Source organism: Pocillopora damicornis, chromosome 1 (genome assembly GCF_964200805.1).
Source record: "Pocillopora damicornis chromosome 1, jaPocDami1.2, whole genome shotgun sequence".
Lineage (NCBI taxonomy): Eukaryota > Metazoa > Cnidaria > Anthozoa > Scleractinia > Pocilloporidae > Pocillopora > Pocillopora damicornis.
In genome coordinates this window covers 3,343,367-3,363,303 of record NC_142670.1, presented here as the reverse complement: position 1 = coordinate 3,363,303, position 19,937 = coordinate 3,343,367, and the positions used below count along the sequence as shown (strand labels likewise).

General features: G+C 36.0%; 1 protein-coding gene and 1 long non-coding RNA gene across 2 annotated transcripts; both read left to right on the top strand.

The window, feature by feature from the left end:
* The first annotated feature begins 2,983 nt into the window (after positions 1-2,983).
* Positions 2,984-8,368, top strand: LOC149051356 (adhesion G protein-coupled receptor D1-like). Its single transcript, XM_089214135.1, has 16 exons — positions 2,984-2,998; positions 3,165-3,360; positions 3,788-3,895; positions 4,051-4,138; positions 4,375-4,486; positions 4,556-4,605; positions 5,356-5,482; positions 5,577-5,680; positions 6,008-6,110; positions 6,224-6,374; positions 6,486-6,567; positions 6,824-6,890; positions 7,192-7,282; positions 7,555-7,673; positions 7,955-7,996; positions 8,109-8,368. The coding sequence occupies exons 1-16, from the start codon at positions 2,984-2,986 to the stop codon at positions 8,226-8,228; spliced, it is 1,575 nt and encodes a 524-aa protein (XP_089070261.1). The 3' UTR covers positions 8,229-8,368.
* Positions 8,369-16,563: 8,195 nt separating this feature from the next.
* On the top strand, positions 16,564-17,574 carry LOC113674192 (uncharacterized). The gene is made up of 3 exons (XR_016188978.1): positions 16,564-16,693; positions 17,115-17,156; positions 17,437-17,574. It is a non-coding gene; the product is annotated as an uncharacterized LOC113674192 (long non-coding RNA).
* Positions 17,575-19,937: the final 2,363 nt, after the last annotated feature.

The window sequence follows — 19,937 nt, the reverse complement described above, 5'->3', positions numbered from 1 at the left end:
CTCAGATATGTCTCACCTATATAGAAAGTTACATAAAAGGCTTAGTTGTTTTAAAGAAATCACTTTGTATTAACTTGTATTTTCGAAACCTCTGTCAGCTTCGCGGTAGTTGAAGACTTGGTTTGAACGAAATGGTGTATGCAATCACTCTACTGTCATGGTAGTTTCCATGAAAATTATACTCGGCAGTCTTATGCAACAGTGGTATAAAGTTGTTTATTTACGCAACGAAGGTCTTGTGTTTTTCACAACTATCTTCATCATTATTTCCATATTTAATATTCTTATTCTTTTTGGTTCTGTTCTTGTTTTTGTTGTTTCAGGTTTTGGGGTGGAGAGTAAGGATTGCAATGAGGATAAATGTAAATCGGAAGGTTATAATGGAGACTATTATTGTAATCCGCTCGGGGATTGCAGCAGAGGTAATTATAGTTGTTACATGAACTGCAAGGGGAGAGGGTGTAAACAGACGTGCTTTGCTGAAGTAGATGTGTGTGAAATGGATCTGGAATGTAGAGGTGGCGATTGTGAACAAATCTGCGAGGCTAAAGAATGTAAACTGAACTGCAGCGGGAAAAACTGTAAAACACAAAAGTGTCAAGGTCTAGGGGGTGAATGTGAAATGGATCTAGAATGTAACAGTCAGGATTGTGAACAAATCTGCAAGGCTAAAGAATGTAAACTGAACTGCAGCGAGAAAACATGTAAAACACAAAAGTGCCAAGGTAAAGGAAACGTATGTGAAATGGATTTAGAATGTAGCAGTAAGGATTGTGAACAAATCTGCGAGGCTAAAGAATGTAAACTGAACTGCAGCGGGCAAAACTGTAAAACACAAAAGTGTCAAGGTCTAGGAGGTGAATGTGAAATGGATCTAGAATGTAACAGTCAGGATTGTGAACAAATCTGCAAGGCTAAAGAATGTAAACTGAACTGCAGCGGGAAAAAATGTAAAACACAAAAGTGCCAAGGTAAAGGAAACGTATGTGAAATGGATTTAGAATGTAGCAGTAAGGATTGTGAACAAATCTGCGAGGCTAAAGAATGTAAACTAAACTGCAGCGGGAAAGGATGTAAAACACAAAAGTGCCAAGGTAAAGGAAACGTATGTGAAATGGATTTAGAATGTAACAGTCAGGATTGTGAACAAATCTGCAAGGCTAAAGAATGTAAACTGAACTGCAGCGGGAAAAAATGTAAAACACAAAAGTGCCAAGGTAAAGGAAACGTATGTGAAATGGATTTAGAATGTAGCAGTAAGGATTGTGAACAAATCTGCGAGGCTAAAGAATGTAAACTGAACTGCAGCGGGAAAGGATGTAAAACACAGAAGTGCGAAGGTGAAGGAAAAGCATGTGACATGGATCTAAAATGTGACGCGCAGGATCAGGATTGTAAACAAACCTGCAACGTTGATAAATGTAACCTGAAGCGCAGCGGGAAAAAATGTAAAGAACAAATTTCACAGGAAATGTACAGGTGTACGATATGCATTGTAACGCTAACGTTTGTACAAAGACGTGTTACGGTACATGTAACATTACTAGAACTAGGCTAACCAGTTCTCATAATAAGCTAATATGCAGAGGGGATGTTGAATGTTGTGGAGGACCCGTGCCGCCTTCCATAACACGGTCCCTCACGGCGGAAATCTTTCACATCGACTGTAGCGCAGGTAAAAGCTGCAAATGCACCAAATGTTCGGAAAGTCACTGCATCACTTCAGATTCATACACGTCGAGTATCGTTTCATCTAGTGGGGCTTCAACAATTCAAGTATTCGCAACAAAACTTCCAACAGGACATGGAATAGAAGCTTACAGTGAGTACAATGTTAAATTGAATGCTTAAAACGCTCATTTTTGTTTTACGAAAAATATTTTATAGATTAAAAAAAAAAGAGATAGGAACTATGTTCTTTTAAATTCGCCTTACCATAGTGTCAATTTTTATTTTGACTATTAAGTTTTCTTCAACATTCAGCTCTGTTGCAGTCACTGTCGCAGTCACCTTTATCATTAATCTTACCTTCATCATTACCGTCATCTCCATCACCATCAGCAGCGGTGTTACCAGTAGGGGCATCAGTATATTTATTAACACTATCACCATCGTCATCAAAGCCAGCAGTAACATCAGCATCAGGATCATCATCAGCAGCATCATCGGAAGCAATATCAACAGCGGGGGTATCAGCATCTTCATCAGCACTATCACCATCACCATCAAAGCCAACGGAAACATTAGCATCATTATCAGGATCATCAGCAGCAGTATCATCGTCAGCAGTATCAGCAACAGCATCATCATTATTGTCATCATTATCAAATACATCGGCAGCAAGATCATCGTCGTCTCTACAGACTCCTCAGTCATCGACGTTAGAAGTTATTATGAATCTGGTAAGCAAATTATTTCTCTCCAGCTTTTTATTTACAACATTGCTGTTTGCCGACTTTATTGTCTTGCTTTATCCCAGGCAAATGATTCTGTTTCCAAACTAAGAGGAGAAGAAATCTACAGAACCAGGTCCTTGATGGTATGAATTTACTACTTGCTTATCTTTTATCATTAAGCCACTTAGTTTATATGAAATGCGCAATGATTCGAAAGACTGACCAACGCATTCCAGCAGTTTCTATGCTTGAAAAAAACTTCGTGTTCATTCGAACAAGACCAAACAGGACTGTATCATTATCGCCATCGTCATCATTATCATTATCCTTACTATAGTTATCATAACAGTATTATCGTCACTATCGATATTATTATCATTTCTAAGATATGAACAGGCACGAGTAAAACGAGTGATTCTCTAAAAAGATATTCCGACTCCTTAGACGAGTTTTTGGACACTTTTTCAACTTGTGCACATCCCACACAACCTTTGGCCATTTTACTGGATTTTCTTTTCTTTCATCCATTTTTGGTCTGATTCATTTCTCTCCCTTTTTTTTATAATCTAACTAGGAATAGACGAAAGATGGGCCTTGCTAGCGTATTGAATGCGTTGCCACTACTTCAAACCGTTTCGTTAAATGTTCTAAGGCGATTAGGAGTTTCTGCGGCTGAATACTTATGGGATGTTCAGATATCATGTTTGACTCACACGGATCTCAATTTTTAGCGTCTTACTTTAACAGACATATGTTATGTTATTACAGGAGGCTATACAGATTTATGAAGATTTCATCACCCGTATTCAAATCCTCCAAAAACCTATTACCAAAGAGGAAATCGAAATAACAAGAAATTCCATCTTTAAGGTGGCAGACGCCTTGGAAGTATTCGCTCTTAATTATGGCAAACACCAAATGATTGGAGCGAATTCCTCAGTGGAGATAAACAGCCAAAAACTAGGTGAGTCAGAGCATGATCATTTGTTCAGATTTGAAATAATCCATTACTTTTTTATTGACTGACACAACGACCAATAACATAATGGCTGCTCTGATGATTTAATTTTATGGGACCTGTTGATCAGTGCTGTAAGCGAATGAAGCCGGTTCATCCCTCCCATTAACCATTTATTTTTATCAATCATAGTGATAGTGGACGATTTTTTTGGCAATTAGAATGATGCAAAGCCTTAAAACCTCAACTTTCCGATGTCTTTGTGATCTATAGATGATTGTACTTTTTAGAAGATTACGCAATAAATACATAGCTTTCAAACAAGTATAGTTATCATATTAGGATTATGACTTACTTTCGGACTAACACGAAAAAATATTTCTTCGAAATGTGTTACTCTTAATTTTGTCTTTATTTTTTATTTCTCTATCAGGTTTGGCTATTCAAAAAACCTACCGCAAAAATGCTAGTGACTTTTATCTTGGGAAACAAGAACTGCAAGCGAGCCTGGAATTTTCCTCTAAAAACTTTAATAACAACGGTTTGTATTTAAATCTTCGATGTGCTACGACAAATCACTATTTTTTATTCCTCTCCAGTTTTTGCAGTTTTGAAATGCATCTACAAATACAGACAAGCTGGCGACTTCTTTCATATTGTCATGCTGTAGTTTTATTATTTTTTTTACCTTTTTAGTATCAGTGGTTGTCGGGGTCGTGCACAAGGATCTCCATGAAGTATTGATTACAGATCAACCCTTCAGAACTGCAACGGGCACCACAAGGTGAGGTTACCCTCTAAAGTTTCTTAACCAAATACCCCTTCCATCGAAAATATACAGAAAAAGAAACTCGAGGGGTTGAACGTATAAGGTCGTAAATTTTTCAAAACCCTGTTGACGAATAATTAGTCATATGAATCAATGATCTTTTCCGCGTTCAAGCTTGCTATTTTCATTAAAAAATAATTACTATGTTTTAAATAAATCTGTTTCATACTGATTTTCTATTTCCTCCGAAGGTATTTGGACTCCTGGATAACTGCCGTGGCTTTAGACCCAAAACCAGAAAAATTACAAGAGAATGTCATCTTAAGGTTCAGAAATCTAAGGGTAAGAACACAATCAAAATCAGTAGCAATTGTTTTACGTTGTGATATTTATTCCGAGTATATGATTTTAATGTTTATATTCCGTGTACAGATTGATGAAGGAGAGAAGAAATGCATGTTTTGGAGTGGCTTAAGTGAAAGGTAACAGCTGGAATGTATTTTTCATCCTATTCCAGGAGTATTTGATTCTTCTTTCTCAAATTATGAAGAAAAATGTAATAAATATTATACTTAAATGGGTGTTTTTTTCTAGGTTTTGTATTAGCTGCCAATAACTTCTCACTCGACTTTGATGAGACATTGAAACTTTCCCCACGTTCTAAAAAGGCCTTTCAAGGTCAATCTGTTTGTTCGTTAAATGAAAGCATTGATTTTTTTAATGTTATTTTTTTCTTGGGAGGTTTTGTAATTGCTGTTTTTCTTTTTTCTGCTTCCATAGCTATATCTATATATCCATTGCTTTTAGATTCCTTCCATCTATTTTAATTGTAGGTTAATAAATTTTTTGTTCGCATTATCGTGTTTGGTTGTTTCTGTGTTCCTTGCCTTGCTTGTTTGCTTTTTCACCTACTTTAGGTTAGGGTGTATTGATGTTTGACGGGTCAAATTATGAATTGTGCCAAGCCTTAATATCAATATCATCAGTATACCACTTGCCTCAGATTAAAGTGCTGACAGTGATCAGCAAAGGCAATTCCATTAGTGACAGGGAGAAGATGTCGACAAAAGCCAAAGCGAAAGTACTCAACGATGTTTAGAGGTTATGAACTCGGTGAAATTAAGGCAGAAATTTAACCTATTGGTGCCCTGATAAGTTCTTTTTTTAGATTTTTCTTTTGATCATTATTATTATTTTTTTTTTCTTATTATTTATTATTTTATTCTTTTCAGATCAGGCGGATTTTCAGAGACAGGATGTTACTTAGTTACTTCGAAAAGCAACTCAGAAGAAACAGTTTGCAGCTGCAATAATTTGACTCATTTTGCTGTCTTACTTGACTACAACGGCAGCCCAGGGGTAATGAAGTTATTTTCACCTTACCTTTAGCATTGACAATAAAATTTCATCGGATTAAGTAAAAATTTTGCTCTCTCTTCATCTCTCTTCACAGCTCACAGAGGAAGACGAAACTATTCTGGAAATTATCACCTACGTGGGACTGAGTCTTTCCATCTTCGCAATTCTTTTGACTATTATTCTATATTCCTACCTCACGTAAGTACTGTAACCATACGCTCAAAGAACCAAGTCTTTGCATGACCTTAAAGGCTTTGGGCTTAGAACAGACAAGTTCTTTAAAAATATATCGATTTAATTAAAAAGTATATTGAACAAATACCATAATAACCAAGAAAGATGATTAAAATGTCATAGAGATTAATCAAATTTATCTGCGAAAGCGGGTAAGATGTTTAAACTAGTACAGTACAAAATTAATAGAATACCTTGTCAGATATTGCTTCGTTTTGTTTTTGTTTCTGTCTCGTCTTTGATTTTTTTTTCTGTTTTTTTGTTTTTTTTATTGCTTGCTTGTTTCACTAGAGACGTATGGCAACCTCTGACTCAAATACGACTGAGTCTGTCTGTGTCCCTCGGAGCTGGACAAATAACCTTTTTCGCCGGCATAAACGCCACAGAAAATACGGTAAGTGTTGTATTTATGTATTAATGGTTTATTTGCTTTTTAGGGGCTTAAAAGATTTTAGTCTTTAGAAAATAATATGAAAAACCTACAAAAACTTTTTTTCTTTCTCGCAGGCTCTCTGTGTCCTAGCAGCAGCTTTCTTGCAGTATTTCCTGATGGCAGCTTTCTGTTGGATGCTGGTGGAGGGAATTTATTTCTTCCTGTTTGTTGTGAAAGTTTATAACATCAACACCAAGATGCATATGTATCACTTCATACCATGGGGTATTTTTATTTCACTAGTTGTAAATTACTGTAACCTGCTGAGTCGGAATCGCCTCAAAATTGGACGTATGACTTCTCGAGTTGCAATAACTTCATTCTACTTATGTTTAGGTTTACCCATCGTCATGGTTAGCATTTCAGTGAGCATCGCTGCTGGAAAAGATGGAATTAAAAGCTATACCAGTGAAACATAGTATGAGAAACAGTAAATAATACAGCTGCAGTTTCTTCTCTCTTCTTCCTCTTCCCTCTCTCTCTTTTCATTTAAATAATCAGCATTTCATGACGCATTGCTGCTGTTAAGATCTCTTCCCAGTCTTCCATCATCACTCAATTTGCTTTCACTTGGAGTTGTCTTGTTTTAATGTGTCGTTGTGTTTGATTTGTCTCGTGCTGCAATTTTTTTTTTTTTCAATGTAAATTTACTTTTTTTATATACTCGTTTCCAGTTGCTGGCTGTCCTCAAGAAACAACCTGATCTGGATCTTCGTCACATTTGTAGCTTTCATTGAAGTTGTAAGTCTGATTAATTGACAAATCATTAATATTTTTGTTATTGTTGTTATTATTATTGTCGGTAATATTATTGCTATTTTCTATCTATATCAGGACTGTCTACTATAAGAGATTTTCATTACCAGATGTCTACCGTCTTTCAAGAGAATACCTACTCCAATTGCTGTTCCCTTGCGTATTTCCCGTGTCGATTCCTCTAGGCCCTCGTATGAACCAAGTAATAGCGTGGCGTAGCAACGAGACGAATGACAATTTTTTTCTGTTGTCGGTGATGCATTTTATATTCCTTACTTTTTTTCAGCTCAACATTTTGATACTCGTCCGAGTAATAAAGGAGATGAGCACATTAATGCAACACACGGGGGGAAAAAACCATACACAGCAGATACGGGAAGTTTTCAAATTTAACATTATTTTGTTAGATAATTGTGATATACTTGCCAAAATTCAGGGAGGAAAGGTAGATAATAACTAGTTTCTACAAAGACTCCTTTGGTAATGTGATCAAATTGTTGTCGCATTTAGTTAAGCAGTATTTGTCTAGATTCCACTCTAGTAAGTCTGTGACGATGATGCAATACGACTTTGAAAAAAAAAGTTCATTCACGTGACTTAAAGAAACGGTTTATCGATGCTCATTATACATTGTTGTCGTTATTCAGACTTGGCATTAAAACATGCGCGGTGATGATCCCACTGCTTGGTGTCACATGGCTTTTTGGACTTTTGCTATCATTACACAAAGCTTTCGCCTACATTTTCACCATTCTCAACTCTACCCAGGTAAGCTTTCAATAAGAAAATAAGACGATAACTAAATTTTAGTCATCTGTTCACATACTTAAAGTACTGTCTTACTTAAAAAAAACTCTTTTGGTCAGATAATATTGCCTATTCAGAATAATTTACCCGACAGCAGACAAATTGGTTTACAAGATATGCGACTTGCTCTAATTCATTCTTTCGCCATTTTTATTGTGGTTTCATCTCAAACAATCATACCGTTACCTCCTTTCTCACCTGGATTATAAGAGGTGTAATACTGATATAATTATCTGTCTTAGGGAATCCTGATTTTCGTTCTCCATTGTGTGCGGAACAGCCAGGTAAGATGAATATCAAACCGAAGATGTACATAGGGCGAATTGTGAATTTGCCATCAATCAATAAAAATTTTGGCGGTTAGCAACTGATATTTGGTCGCCTTTTCATCTGCAGATTAGAGAGCGATTGAGAAGAAAGATAAACATCGTTTTCCCATCTGCTGTAGATCATGGAAACTCTGCGAAGAAGAGCTCACAAGTTAATCCAAAGATGCCGGAGAAGTGTGGGCAGTAGAATTGCAGTCCTTCAAAGAATAGCACAGTACAATATTCAGTAATTAAATTTAAACGCCTTTCAGTGATGACGTTTTTACATCTGTAAAAAAATGAAAACTCCACCAGGAAAAGCTCACAGGTTAATCTAAGTGATGTCGGTGATGCGTGGGTAGTTGGATAGCAGTCTTAAAATGAGCTGGAATTAAAAGAAAATCAGCTTTAATAACTGGATTCAATACAACGAAAATGAGAGTCGATTTTCTAAAATCGTACCACACATTCAAGTCTCATTTGTGTAACACTAATACACATTTTACTGTATTTCCTTTAAACCACTGTTTAATAATATTTAATAACGGCTTAATGATGATCCACATTATGAGTACACAAGGTAACGCTAAGCTATCTGTGAAAATACCAAATACGATCGTACTTTTGTGATAGCAGCGGTAAAAGTCGAGTTTTAAAATTTATAATTAATTACATCAACAGATATGTTAATAAATGATTGTAAACGAGTGAATGAGTTGCACCTTTTAGTAATCTGTTATACCTGTCCGCATAACGAGGCACATTGTACCCTTTCGATTCAGAAAGTCACTTTTGATTACTTTGGATTAAAAATCGGTGTACTAAGAAGGAATGAAACAATCTTCTACTGTCCCTTGGAAGAATCCCTCTGAGTTTAGATCAATGCTTAGAGTAACGCTGTATACCACAAGCAGTGCTGCAAATTTTTATCAGCCCTGTTCTCTAAAATTATTACAGGGTGGTAAGGAGGGAAGAGGTTTTGAATCTATCTTAACCACCTCTCCTTCGCTCCCACCCCCATAACCCCATCTCCCCGGGGGGAGATTCTAGTAGTAGTGTTTATGTTGCTCTGTTCTGTTTTTGTCTGTTTTTTGTTTGTTTCTTTAAATATGAAGCCATTGCCATGACTGCTGGCGTGAATTCTAAGGAGGTAAATAACACAAAATCTTCTGAAATGTTTAATGATCGTTTCTACCGCATGATAACAAGCCCCTTATATATAGGTTAACGCCACTCTACGTGAGGCGCGCGCGCGGATATTCGTAACGACAAGACCCCCGCTTCCTCCCCCCTCCTTTCAAAATGGGGGAGAGGGGGGTACCTAGAGAGACCCAGCCACGCCTACCTATTTTGTATCCTCTCATGACGTTAAAAAGAAGATAGATGAGATATCAAAGCTCTGTAGCGATTCTTTAAGGATATATTACTCCAGCAAGATACAAGCACAGACATATATCGAGGAGCACGAAAACTCTTCATCATCATCGCTCATAATTATTGCCACAGCGGAATAATTTTTTTGCTATAATTGCTACTAAATAGTTACTTTCTGGAGCTTGGGAATATCACAACTATTTAATTCAATTTTTTTTTCTCACTGCATGATTGTGGATCGCACTCTATTCTACTAAAAGAATTACGAAAAAAAGCAGTTTCTTCGGATACTAATGGATTGTTTTGCCATGCTTGTTTAAGCCGGTGCAAAGAATTTAACCGATGAGAAGACGTCAATAATTCGCATGACATTCAATTTCCTGCAAAATTAATTAGCAACAGAAGGATGATGTTCACTAAAAACAACACACGCTAAAAGCTTATCCTTCTAGCAAGAGACTGATCTTGAAAGGTTTACGAAAAATGAATTTCCATTAACCTGATACTGCCAAACCGGGAAGAGGATCAAAATTGGGGAAACGTAATGCTGTCAGAAAATTAACCCTAGCGGAAAAAAAAATGTTGACAAAATTTTGTCAGATATGGGGATTAGTCTTGTTATCGATGAATTTATTGAATGAGTACGAAAGTTCTTTTTAGAACATAAATCATTGTTCTTTTGGCGAGACTCGAGCTTTTTACCCTTACAACGGCTTTCGGACAGAAATAATAATACCTCCATATAAACTCTCATAAACTTACACTGTTTAAGCAATAAATCTTTTTTTTATCGGTTAACACGCGTAATAAATCACTTGGGATGTTGAGAGAGCACAGGAAAAGTTTGTAAATCACGCAATGCTAACTTTGTGGCGGCCCGAGCAAGATCAATTTTGAAGCATACGTGAGGATCTCATAGGAGTGCTGTGATGTAAATGAATGATTTTCAGCCCTCACAATAAACAGAGTGGAGCTGAGGATGTTATGCGTTGTTATGATATATTTTCCGCATGCCTTTTCTTTCTTTGGTTTTTTTAAATTTTTTTATACTCTTTAAAATCGTCCTTAAGAGTTAAAAAATACTACATCATCTGCACTATTACGAGAGGTAAAATTAAGAAAGTTCTTTCTCGTCTCAATTTTTTTGTTTTTTTTGCGCAAAAACATCTTTCCGCACCTGGTCCAAAAATCCTTTAGACTTATTGGTGCGTTTATAAAGGAAAAATAAATTTGACTTACGTCATCAAGAAACGATCAAGTGTTTTCATGTGCATTATGCTCGGCCTCCTACAAAGGTTTTTGAAATACACCGACACATCTGAAGCAGAATAGATGCCACCAAGTCGCGAATCAAAACAAACATACTGACAGCTGCTGACGAAATCTCATGTTGAATGATGCGATGAAAGGGCTTCAATCTGGTAAAAATGGTCACAGCCCTTTGTTCACTGAGTAAGTGCAACCCTTACTACATCGATTGGTTATGCTTTGTGAATGTAAAATTGGTAGTAAATGCTATGATTAAGAAATTGAGGAAGCGGGACAGCCAGCGGCCCATGCCAAAATTAAACCTGAAAGGGATATGTCATTGGGAGCTTATTCAGCTTCTTGATAACAAAACACGTTTAAATTGAGAACAAATGAATGAATAAGTAAGGTATAAAGTAACAAATTATGCAGGTGACGTGTGTAAATGTGTTTTTAAATTTTATTTTCGCCTCAATACGATGCAAATGATTTGAAAGAATTTGACAAGATGACTTTTATAATAATACTTATGCAGTTTCAAAAATGAAGTCGTCATTGTTATCCATAATTGGTGCTCTGTCCCGACGGTCAGCAAAACAGTTTATAGCACCGATATTTGGCTTCGAAGAAACACAAAAGCCCAGTCACTATCCTCTGAACCTACCTTCACAGCATGTCACCGGGGAAATACAAAGAAATCTATTGAGCGCCAAACAAAATTCGTTGTTCGATGAATAAAATACGAAAGAAATTTCATCAGACGAAATGAAAAGTATTTTGCTAAACAAAAAAGAAGTTTCGTTCGAGCTCATTTAGAAGCCATGCTTCAAAGAAAACATTGAGTGTGATATACAGAAGAAAGTCTTGCACGAGGAATGGATACCGTCAGCTGTAGATATAGACATGTGGCAGGTTTGTCGATTAGTTTTCTTTTTGATTAAGAGCCTTCGTCCTCTAATTTTATTTATTATCATATTTTATTACTTTTCTTGCTTTATAAAACGGGTTTTTCCAAAGCGGACATCAATACCTCGTAGAAATAAACGAATTCCACTCTACTTAGAAAAAGAAAAAATGTACATTACAATGTTTAAATTTTGCATCAATCTCATGGCTGCAGCAGTATGCCATCATTCGTCGAATGCGATAATTTAATTTTTCAATGAATGTATGGCTTCAAAATTTTAATTAATAAACTTTGAATTCAGTTCAGCTTAAAAACGTTTAATTAACCTTTTAATCCATTGAGACTGTTTTGGGGCCAAACTGGCTCTGATGCACTCCAATTCTTACTACTATTCAACTGAACCACCTTAAAGCCGGACATTTTTTTTCAGGCTTCTCTTATCGCAATTTCTTTGTATGGGCTAGACATCAGAGGATCCTTTCAACATTTTGAGCCTCGAAGAATTACAAGACTATAAGCAGTAAAGTTTATTTCTTTTTCTCCAACGACGCAAAAATAATAAATAACTTTTGAATTAGCGCTTAGGCAAACAATGAATAACATCGCAGCTTATTATACAGCCCGCAGCGCCTTTAGGCGATACAAAGCGAATCCTGTGTTGTAATTGGCTACCCGAGCAGGAGAGATGAGCCTGTCTTGCCAGACTTGTAAGAGTCCATCCGCTCACTTTAATCAATCTATTAGTGATGGTTTGACTTGAAATCGAGAAACCTTTTTTCTATTTGTTTCAAATGATATTATTGCTACAAAAGGTCAATGCACATGTTTAATTTATTTCTCTTCTGCAGTCACTCTAATGATGCAATGGGAAGGAACAGGTGAGACAGCCCCAAATTGAACATTAACGTACCTAAGACAGAAATTAGAAAAGGGGAAATTCCGACTGATCTATAAGAATTATTAGTTATTGACTGCCAATTGAAAATACATCAATCACCTTATGATTCTAAACGCGAGTTGGGACAAAACATCAAAGTTAAAGAATAACATCACCACCACCCAGATCTCCCCAATTTCCATTCTCTAAGCCTAGATTCATTTCAATGGTAAGATTCATTTCAATGGTTCAATGGGAGGTAAATGTTTTATGCTCATTTTTCTCATGAATAATATTGTTAATATGATAATCAATAGTCTTCGCCTCCATTATCATCATCAACACTATCACTATTTTTATCATCAAGATAATTTAAATATTTTGGTGTATTTATTTATTTATTTATTTTGTCGTAGAATGCCAGGACACATGCTTCAATTATTCCTGGTATATATTTTTCGAAATGGGGAAGAAGTTGGCAGAAGAACAGGAAAGTCTGCAAACATCAGGGAGGTGACCTTGTTTCTATCGAAACCGAAGAAGAATGGCAGTTTATCAATCATGAAATTAAAAAACGTTCTTTTTGGAATACTGGTTCGTGGCACATTGGCTTAGAGAAGAAAGGCAGGGCTTGGACTTGGAAAAGTGGAAAACAACTAGATACTTTAAAAAGGCGAGACTCTGTTGCAATAGTTAGCGAAAGTCATGCGGAAATAACTAAGAATGGAAGCCTTGACGTTATCGCTAAGGGAGATAGCACGGCCTTCATTTGTGAAATGGCGCAAGGTAAAAAAACTTCCAACCGATAAAATACATCGCATGCTGGCACGTACGTTCCCACAACCGATTTGATGAAAATTTCTATTGTAGATTAATTTTCCAAAAATTAAGATACTGCTTGCACAATGTGCACAACTTCACGCAACTTTTACGCAGACGATGACTAATTTTATGATGAACAGGCAATTAAAAATTATGATAACTTACATTGCATCTGAATTAATTTTTTTGAAACCTTTTCAGAAAGGTAACGAGGGTAGTGCAGGCTTTTAGTCAACCTTGACCCTAACAATGTTAAAACAAACAAACAAATAAACAAACCAAACAAAACAAAAAAGCAAAACAAAAAGGAAAAAAAAGACAGGAACTCAAAAATCGTCTAACCTGATTTAGAGTGAAATAATTCAAAACAGTAGATCAGATATCGCGGACGCAGTGATGAAGAAGAGTGTATTAGACCCCGTCCAAACTGATGCATTTCAAAACACTCCGCTTTCGTCTTATAAAAAAAACGCATCGTTTTCTTTGGGTCCACGCTAGCAGGTTTATAGCGTTTTTGACGCACTTACCTGTCAATCTGTGCACGCTTGATCGAACACAATATCAAGCTCCACATATCCATATGTCCGTGCACCACATTTGTTTTGAATTTAAGACAGGATGTGTGAAAAAGAGGTTGCATGACACTATGACGTCTTTGTTTTCAAAGGCTCTGTTTTTGACTGTCGTTTCCACTTTTGATAGAGTTTCGGATCCATTCTTTCATTTGATAACGCCTCCGTTTTTAAGTATTTTATTGCAAACGGAAGGCCAAAACGCATTGAAAAGCATCCGTTTTCAAACGAGTACACATAAGTGTAAACGCGTTCTTAAATGACACTGATAAACAAACGCTAAAGAATTTACAATAACAATGATAATGCCAATTATAATGCCAGTGAGAAATTAATATTGATGATCATAACGCCAATAATTATAACATCAATAAAGACACGCCGATCTATTGGCCATTGTATCCTTGATTGTCCTTGTGATTTTCCTTTTTCTACCATCATTGTGGTCATTTTTATTTTTATCATCATTGTTTTTATTTCATAGAATGCCCAAATATTTCTTTTCGAAACTCTTGGTATATATTTACGAATAAAGGAGCAATTTGACAACGGACAGAGACATCTCCCAAAGTCAAGGAGGAGACCTAGTTTCCATTGAAACCGAAGAAGAAGGGAACTTCGTCCTTAGCGAGATTCAAAATCGCAGCATTGAGTCCTGCTGTTCTCCACGTGATTGGGCTCGTCAAAATTATCATCATTGTGATGCATGGTACTTGGCTTAGAAAAAATTGGACTTGGGTGAATGGAAAACTGGTGAATATGTCTAAATGGGCAGGAGAGCCAAAGTGTAAGGGAACTGTGGCTCATACATGCAAGCCGTTTATTAATGGCGACCAGGGCCTATTTTGTGGCACCAATGGCTCTGAGAAATTGGCTTACATTTGCGAAATTCCCAAAGGAAAAACAAAAGTAGTCTTTATTTTTAAAATTGAACTAGGTAAAAGGCACGCAAAAAGTGCTCATTAACCGTAATGCGAATGTTACCTATGTGTTCACGTTTGGTACACTTAAAACTGCTCTCATAGCGGAACTTATGGAGTTTCTGACAATCAGGATAAAATTGTAAGACGCAGGAAGACAATTTTAGAGATAAGAAAACAATTGAACTAATTTATTTTAATGAATATAAATTGAAATTAAAATGTAGTATAAATAAACCGTATGGGAAAAAAGTTGTTTCTGAGAACATTTCTTCAGTAATCTTTTTTTTTTGGTTTTGGCGTTATTTGCATCGATGTCAGCTGCACCATCATTGTCCTTAACCACAACTGCAGACAAATCTTTACAATCCGAATCTGTGAGGCCACAACCCACTCAATCGCCACCACTGTGGTCATCATTGTTGCCATTGCATTTTTGTCTATTTGCAGGCTATGTCACCGATCACAAAACTGATGAGAAGATTCGGACGACTCTTACCTACGTTGGACTGACCCTGTCCATAATCGGAATAATTCTTACAATAATTTCCTATGCTCTTTTCACGTAGGGGAATTTGTTTTATAGCATTCCTAACATATTACTCCGAATCCTTCCAAAAATAGACTATTTCATTGCCTTTTTTTTCTAAAAAAATGTATCAGCGGTTGCTTTTTTGCATTTCTTTTATCTACAGCGAAGTGCGTCAACCCCTCTCCCAAGTAAGGCTGAGTCTCGCTGCTTATCTGGGAACTGGTCAGATTATTTTTCTGGCTGGTATTAATGCTAAAGGAGACGAGGTAAGCACTTCGTTTTAAGACCAACTAAAATCGCCACTGCATTATCCATTCCCTGCAAATGATTGCCTTAGCATGAAGAAAACAATACGGTTGCACAACGCGAGAAAGTTTTTTAAAATTATTATTTCATTTCTTTTTTTATTTGTATCATCGTTATAGATGTATATTATCTTGATGGTTGATCTTATTTGTTTCTGCACTTTGTCGTTAAAAGTTAGTTAGTTCCTAAAAACCCAGGTACTTCTCGATCCATAGGGTGTATGTGTTGCAGTAGCTGCCTTAATGCTTTACTTCCTTATCGCAGCTTTCTGTTGGATGCTGATCGAGGGAATTTTTCTCTACTTCTTCGTTGTGAAGGTGTACAATTTCGATGGAAGAACGGTTATCTATCACTTTTTTTCCTGGAGTGAGTTTTTTGAAGTTCCTTTCCACTATCAAACGAAAGTTTAATTTGAGTGATATCTTTTATTATGCATTTATGGTCAGCATCTCCCTGATAATTGCCTCAGCAAAAGATGGTATTCATAGCTTTGTCAGCGAGAAATAGTAAGCATTGAACTTCTGAAAATCTTTATTTCAACTACTCTAGGTGATTATTCATGACATAGAATACGTCGCCGGCTCAACGAAGCCGAGCATAGACTGAAGCTTTTATGACTAATGCTCAAATTTGTTACTTGCAAGCTGTTGGTTGTCCCAGGCTAACCATCTGATTTTGATTTTTGCTGCCTTTGTTTTGGCGGTGGAAATCGTAAGTAGCATGTTTATGAATATCAAAGGAATTTGTATTAAATAGTTGTAGATATACTCAAAAACCGTGTATTCTTTAACCTTTTGTAACCGATACTAACAGGTGGAAACTAACCAATTAGCTCTCGTAAGTGGGCATTTCACATTCTTGCAAACTCCCCTGAATCTAACGATGAAGTCCGCGCAAAAGGAAGAAACGTCGATGCCGATAACAGTCTCGTGATAGTTATTAAGCTTGTCAGTAACAAATGTCTACACATTCCCGAAAAAATGGCAAGGGGTCCAACTAAATGCTAACAAAGTGACGTAGTCCATATTCTTTATCTAGATTAATGTGTTAGTCCTGGCAAGAGTCATCAGAGAAATGATCAGAATGCAATCTACGGGGGAAAATCATCAGTTACGGTATGAGATGAAATTATCAGAAGGTTAAACAAGAATTAAGCAAACAGCCAAACGAAAAAAGAAACAAACAAATTATATTTAGAATTTACGTTTTTCATCGATTTCTGATTGAATATTCTATTCACCTAGTTTTTAAAGAATTGAGTTGTTTTACGTTTACTCTGCAGACTTTGCATCAAGACATGCGCGATGATGACTCCCTTATTAGGCTTTACGTGGCTTTTTGGTCTCCTTTCCTCGGAAGATAAAATTTGCGCCTACATACATACGGTCTTAAGTTCGACTCGGGTAAACACAACCATCTCTATTTTCCATCAAGTAGGCGTTGAAAAGTGTTACCCTAGCAAAGGAAAAGCACAAAAAAATATATTTAAGATATCAACTGTAATTACAGCTCACGTTTACAAATTTTGTTTTACAGGGATTCCTGATGTTTCTTTTTCACTGTGTGCGAAACACTCAGGTAACTGACAATTTGGGCGTAAATGGATTTATCATTATCATTATAATTATTATTATTATGAGTATTATTATCATATATTATACTCATCATTGTCACATCTATTTTACCAACGCTTCCCTTTCCTGACTTAAACTCAGCGTCTCATAACTAAGAAAAGACGACTGGCAACGTATATTTTATAGAGACAAAATGGTGAAAACAAAAAAAAGTACATAAATTGAGGTAGTTCATTTTTCTCTCTTCTTTTTTATTGTTATAATATATTTTTTTACTTTCGTAGATAAAAGAACGGTTAAAAAGGAAGTTGAACATCATCTTTCCAGCCAAAACTGGCCTTAAATCTGACAAGAGAATATCCCAGGTTATTAAAGGGACGCGGCAAAAGTGAGAAGAATTGATGTTCAGCCCTTTGATCCCGCCTTTACTGAACAACCAACATAACTTTTTCACCGACTTGTGTAATGTATATATCACGGTTATGATCACTTATGGTAAAAAAGTCGTTATGAAACAGTCGTTTATAGAATTAGAAATGTTTTATGATTGATAGCTCGATACTCTTTAAAGGGGCCAGACTCAACCAATGCGTTTTGAGCGGCTTTGTGAATGTTATTATCCGGGGACTTAATACTCGATTTTTTTTTCTTCACAAACTCACGGAAAGGCATAAAGTTTAACCACAGCGGTAGTTTTTGCCGATATGTATATATATATATATATATATATATATATATATATATATATATACATATATATATATTATTTTTAAATTGCAAAAATAGAAAAAGGGTAATAACACTCAGAGCAAAACTAAACCCCTACTTAGAAAGAGGTATGATAACGACTTTTTTCGTCTGTGGAACAGAACCAAAGACAAAGTGGTAAAATTTTTAATGCGAGTAGACAGCCACATTCTGTAAATTGTACCACGATACGAACATTATCCACGGTTGAAATATCAGAATCAGAATTTATATTCTTGGACGCAAAAGTGCTCGGAAGAAAGATGTTTATCAGGGAATCGACAGTTGACTTCTAACCGCATCACAGAGAGACGAAGATCTTTCAATACTTAAATGTTTATTCGTATCATACCTCAGGTGCAAAGAAAGGATTCATTGAAAGAGAAGTGTGACGTCTCTCTATGATTAAATTCGTCACGCTTCAAAACATAAAGTGGTTCAAAATACGCTTAAAGATTATAGGATACCAAGATGGAATTTTACATAAATGTATTGCTAAATTTGATCTCACTGGGAGAGAAATGTCACTCAAAAACTTACATGGTATTAGGCTTGCAATCGATTGTTTACGTTTCTCCTTCTGTTGGTCTCCCAAGTGCCGAAGTGCTGTTTGACTTGCCTCCAAAATTCCTTATTTTTGTAGCAAATAGATAATAGACAATAAAAGACACTTTTTGAGGTTTAAAAGAGCCGGTTCTTGATCACGAATGCAAAGGCTCAGGCGAATAATACAGAAAATGCTGAAGATGGCCACAACCCCTGCAATGCACCCTGGTTGAGCTTGGCCCTTTAACATTGCTCATTTCATCATGTGTTCTCTTAATTCCGGATCCTCGCCATCTGGATTGATTTACTCTACAAGGGAATAGAAACGGAAGTTTAGCATTTTATGTGCTTGGTAGGTTACCCCATTTGCTTTAAAATATGTATTCTTAAACGCTCTTTTCGCACTTGACTTCTAGAAACCCTTGAGCCACAAAACATATTAGGAAATCATCATAAAATGGATCCTAGAATGGGCACGTAAAATAATGTTGTATTACAAATCCGATAGGTAAAATTTTGGATATTGATATAAGTACAGGAATTGTAACTTTGATCTGGAGTGAGGCCAATAAAAGCGAAAATCGGTCAGATAAACTATTGCACTAACAGCGGGACTCGTTGTTTGACCGTCTCGCGCGCGTCTTACGTATCTCATCTTTACTTTTATCAGTTGATTGCCGCAAAAGTTGATAGACAATAATATGATATGAATATGAAAGCGATCCTCGCAGTAATATTACCAAAACTACCGAGAGTCAGTAAAGAATGTTCAACTAACCTGCAAGCTGCTATTTTGCTGGACATCTACTTCGTTTCAGGTGGAAACAAAATCCTTAGCCTACCATGAAGAAAACTGATGTTAAGCACATGACCTTAATATTATAACACAGTTTGTTTCCTTTTGCAGAAATGACTTAAATTATGCCCTCACAATACATAATGAAGTTAAGCACATGATCTTAATTTAATAACAGTTTGTTTCCTTTTGTGGAAATGCTCTCTTGATACCGCTCGTAAAAGGTTAATTCATATTAATATTAGTTTATTAAACATTATTTTAGCAGTACAGGTCCTATTTTTTTTAGGACTTATTTTCACTACTGCTCAAGAAGTGTCCATTACTGCGAAGATCGCTTTCATATCCACGTCCTTGACCGCAGTTCACATATATGATTTTTATATATTCACAGTCATTTAATAGTTTGACAATAATATATGACAGCAATGATATGGTAAAGCCAAATATGTTCGTCAACGAAGGCTTCCTTTTTTTTTTTAATTATTGTACTAGACGTTTTTCTTCATCCAATTCTTATGTCCAAGCAATTTATTTTCGGTTTATAAAAAGAGGAAAACTTACACTCTCATTTTTTAAATCAGTCTAGGAATTATATTTGATATAGATTCACAATGTGACCTTGCAATTTTTGTTCCTGGTTGTCTTATTATACTGCATACTAGAATCCCTGGTTTATTTGAAACAAAAAACGAA

Bases quoted from the DNA above. Each gene is read 5' to 3' on its own strand.
- LOC149051356 (XM_089214135.1), top strand. The intron at 5,681-6,007 runs GTAAGTACTGTA...TTGTTTCACTAG, and splicing joins ATTCTATATTCCTACCTCAC to AGACGTATGGCAACCTCTGA. The intron at 7,674-7,954 runs GTAAGCTTTCAA...TATCTGTCTTAG, and splicing joins CCATTCTCAACTCTACCCAG to GGAATCCTGATTTTCGTTCT.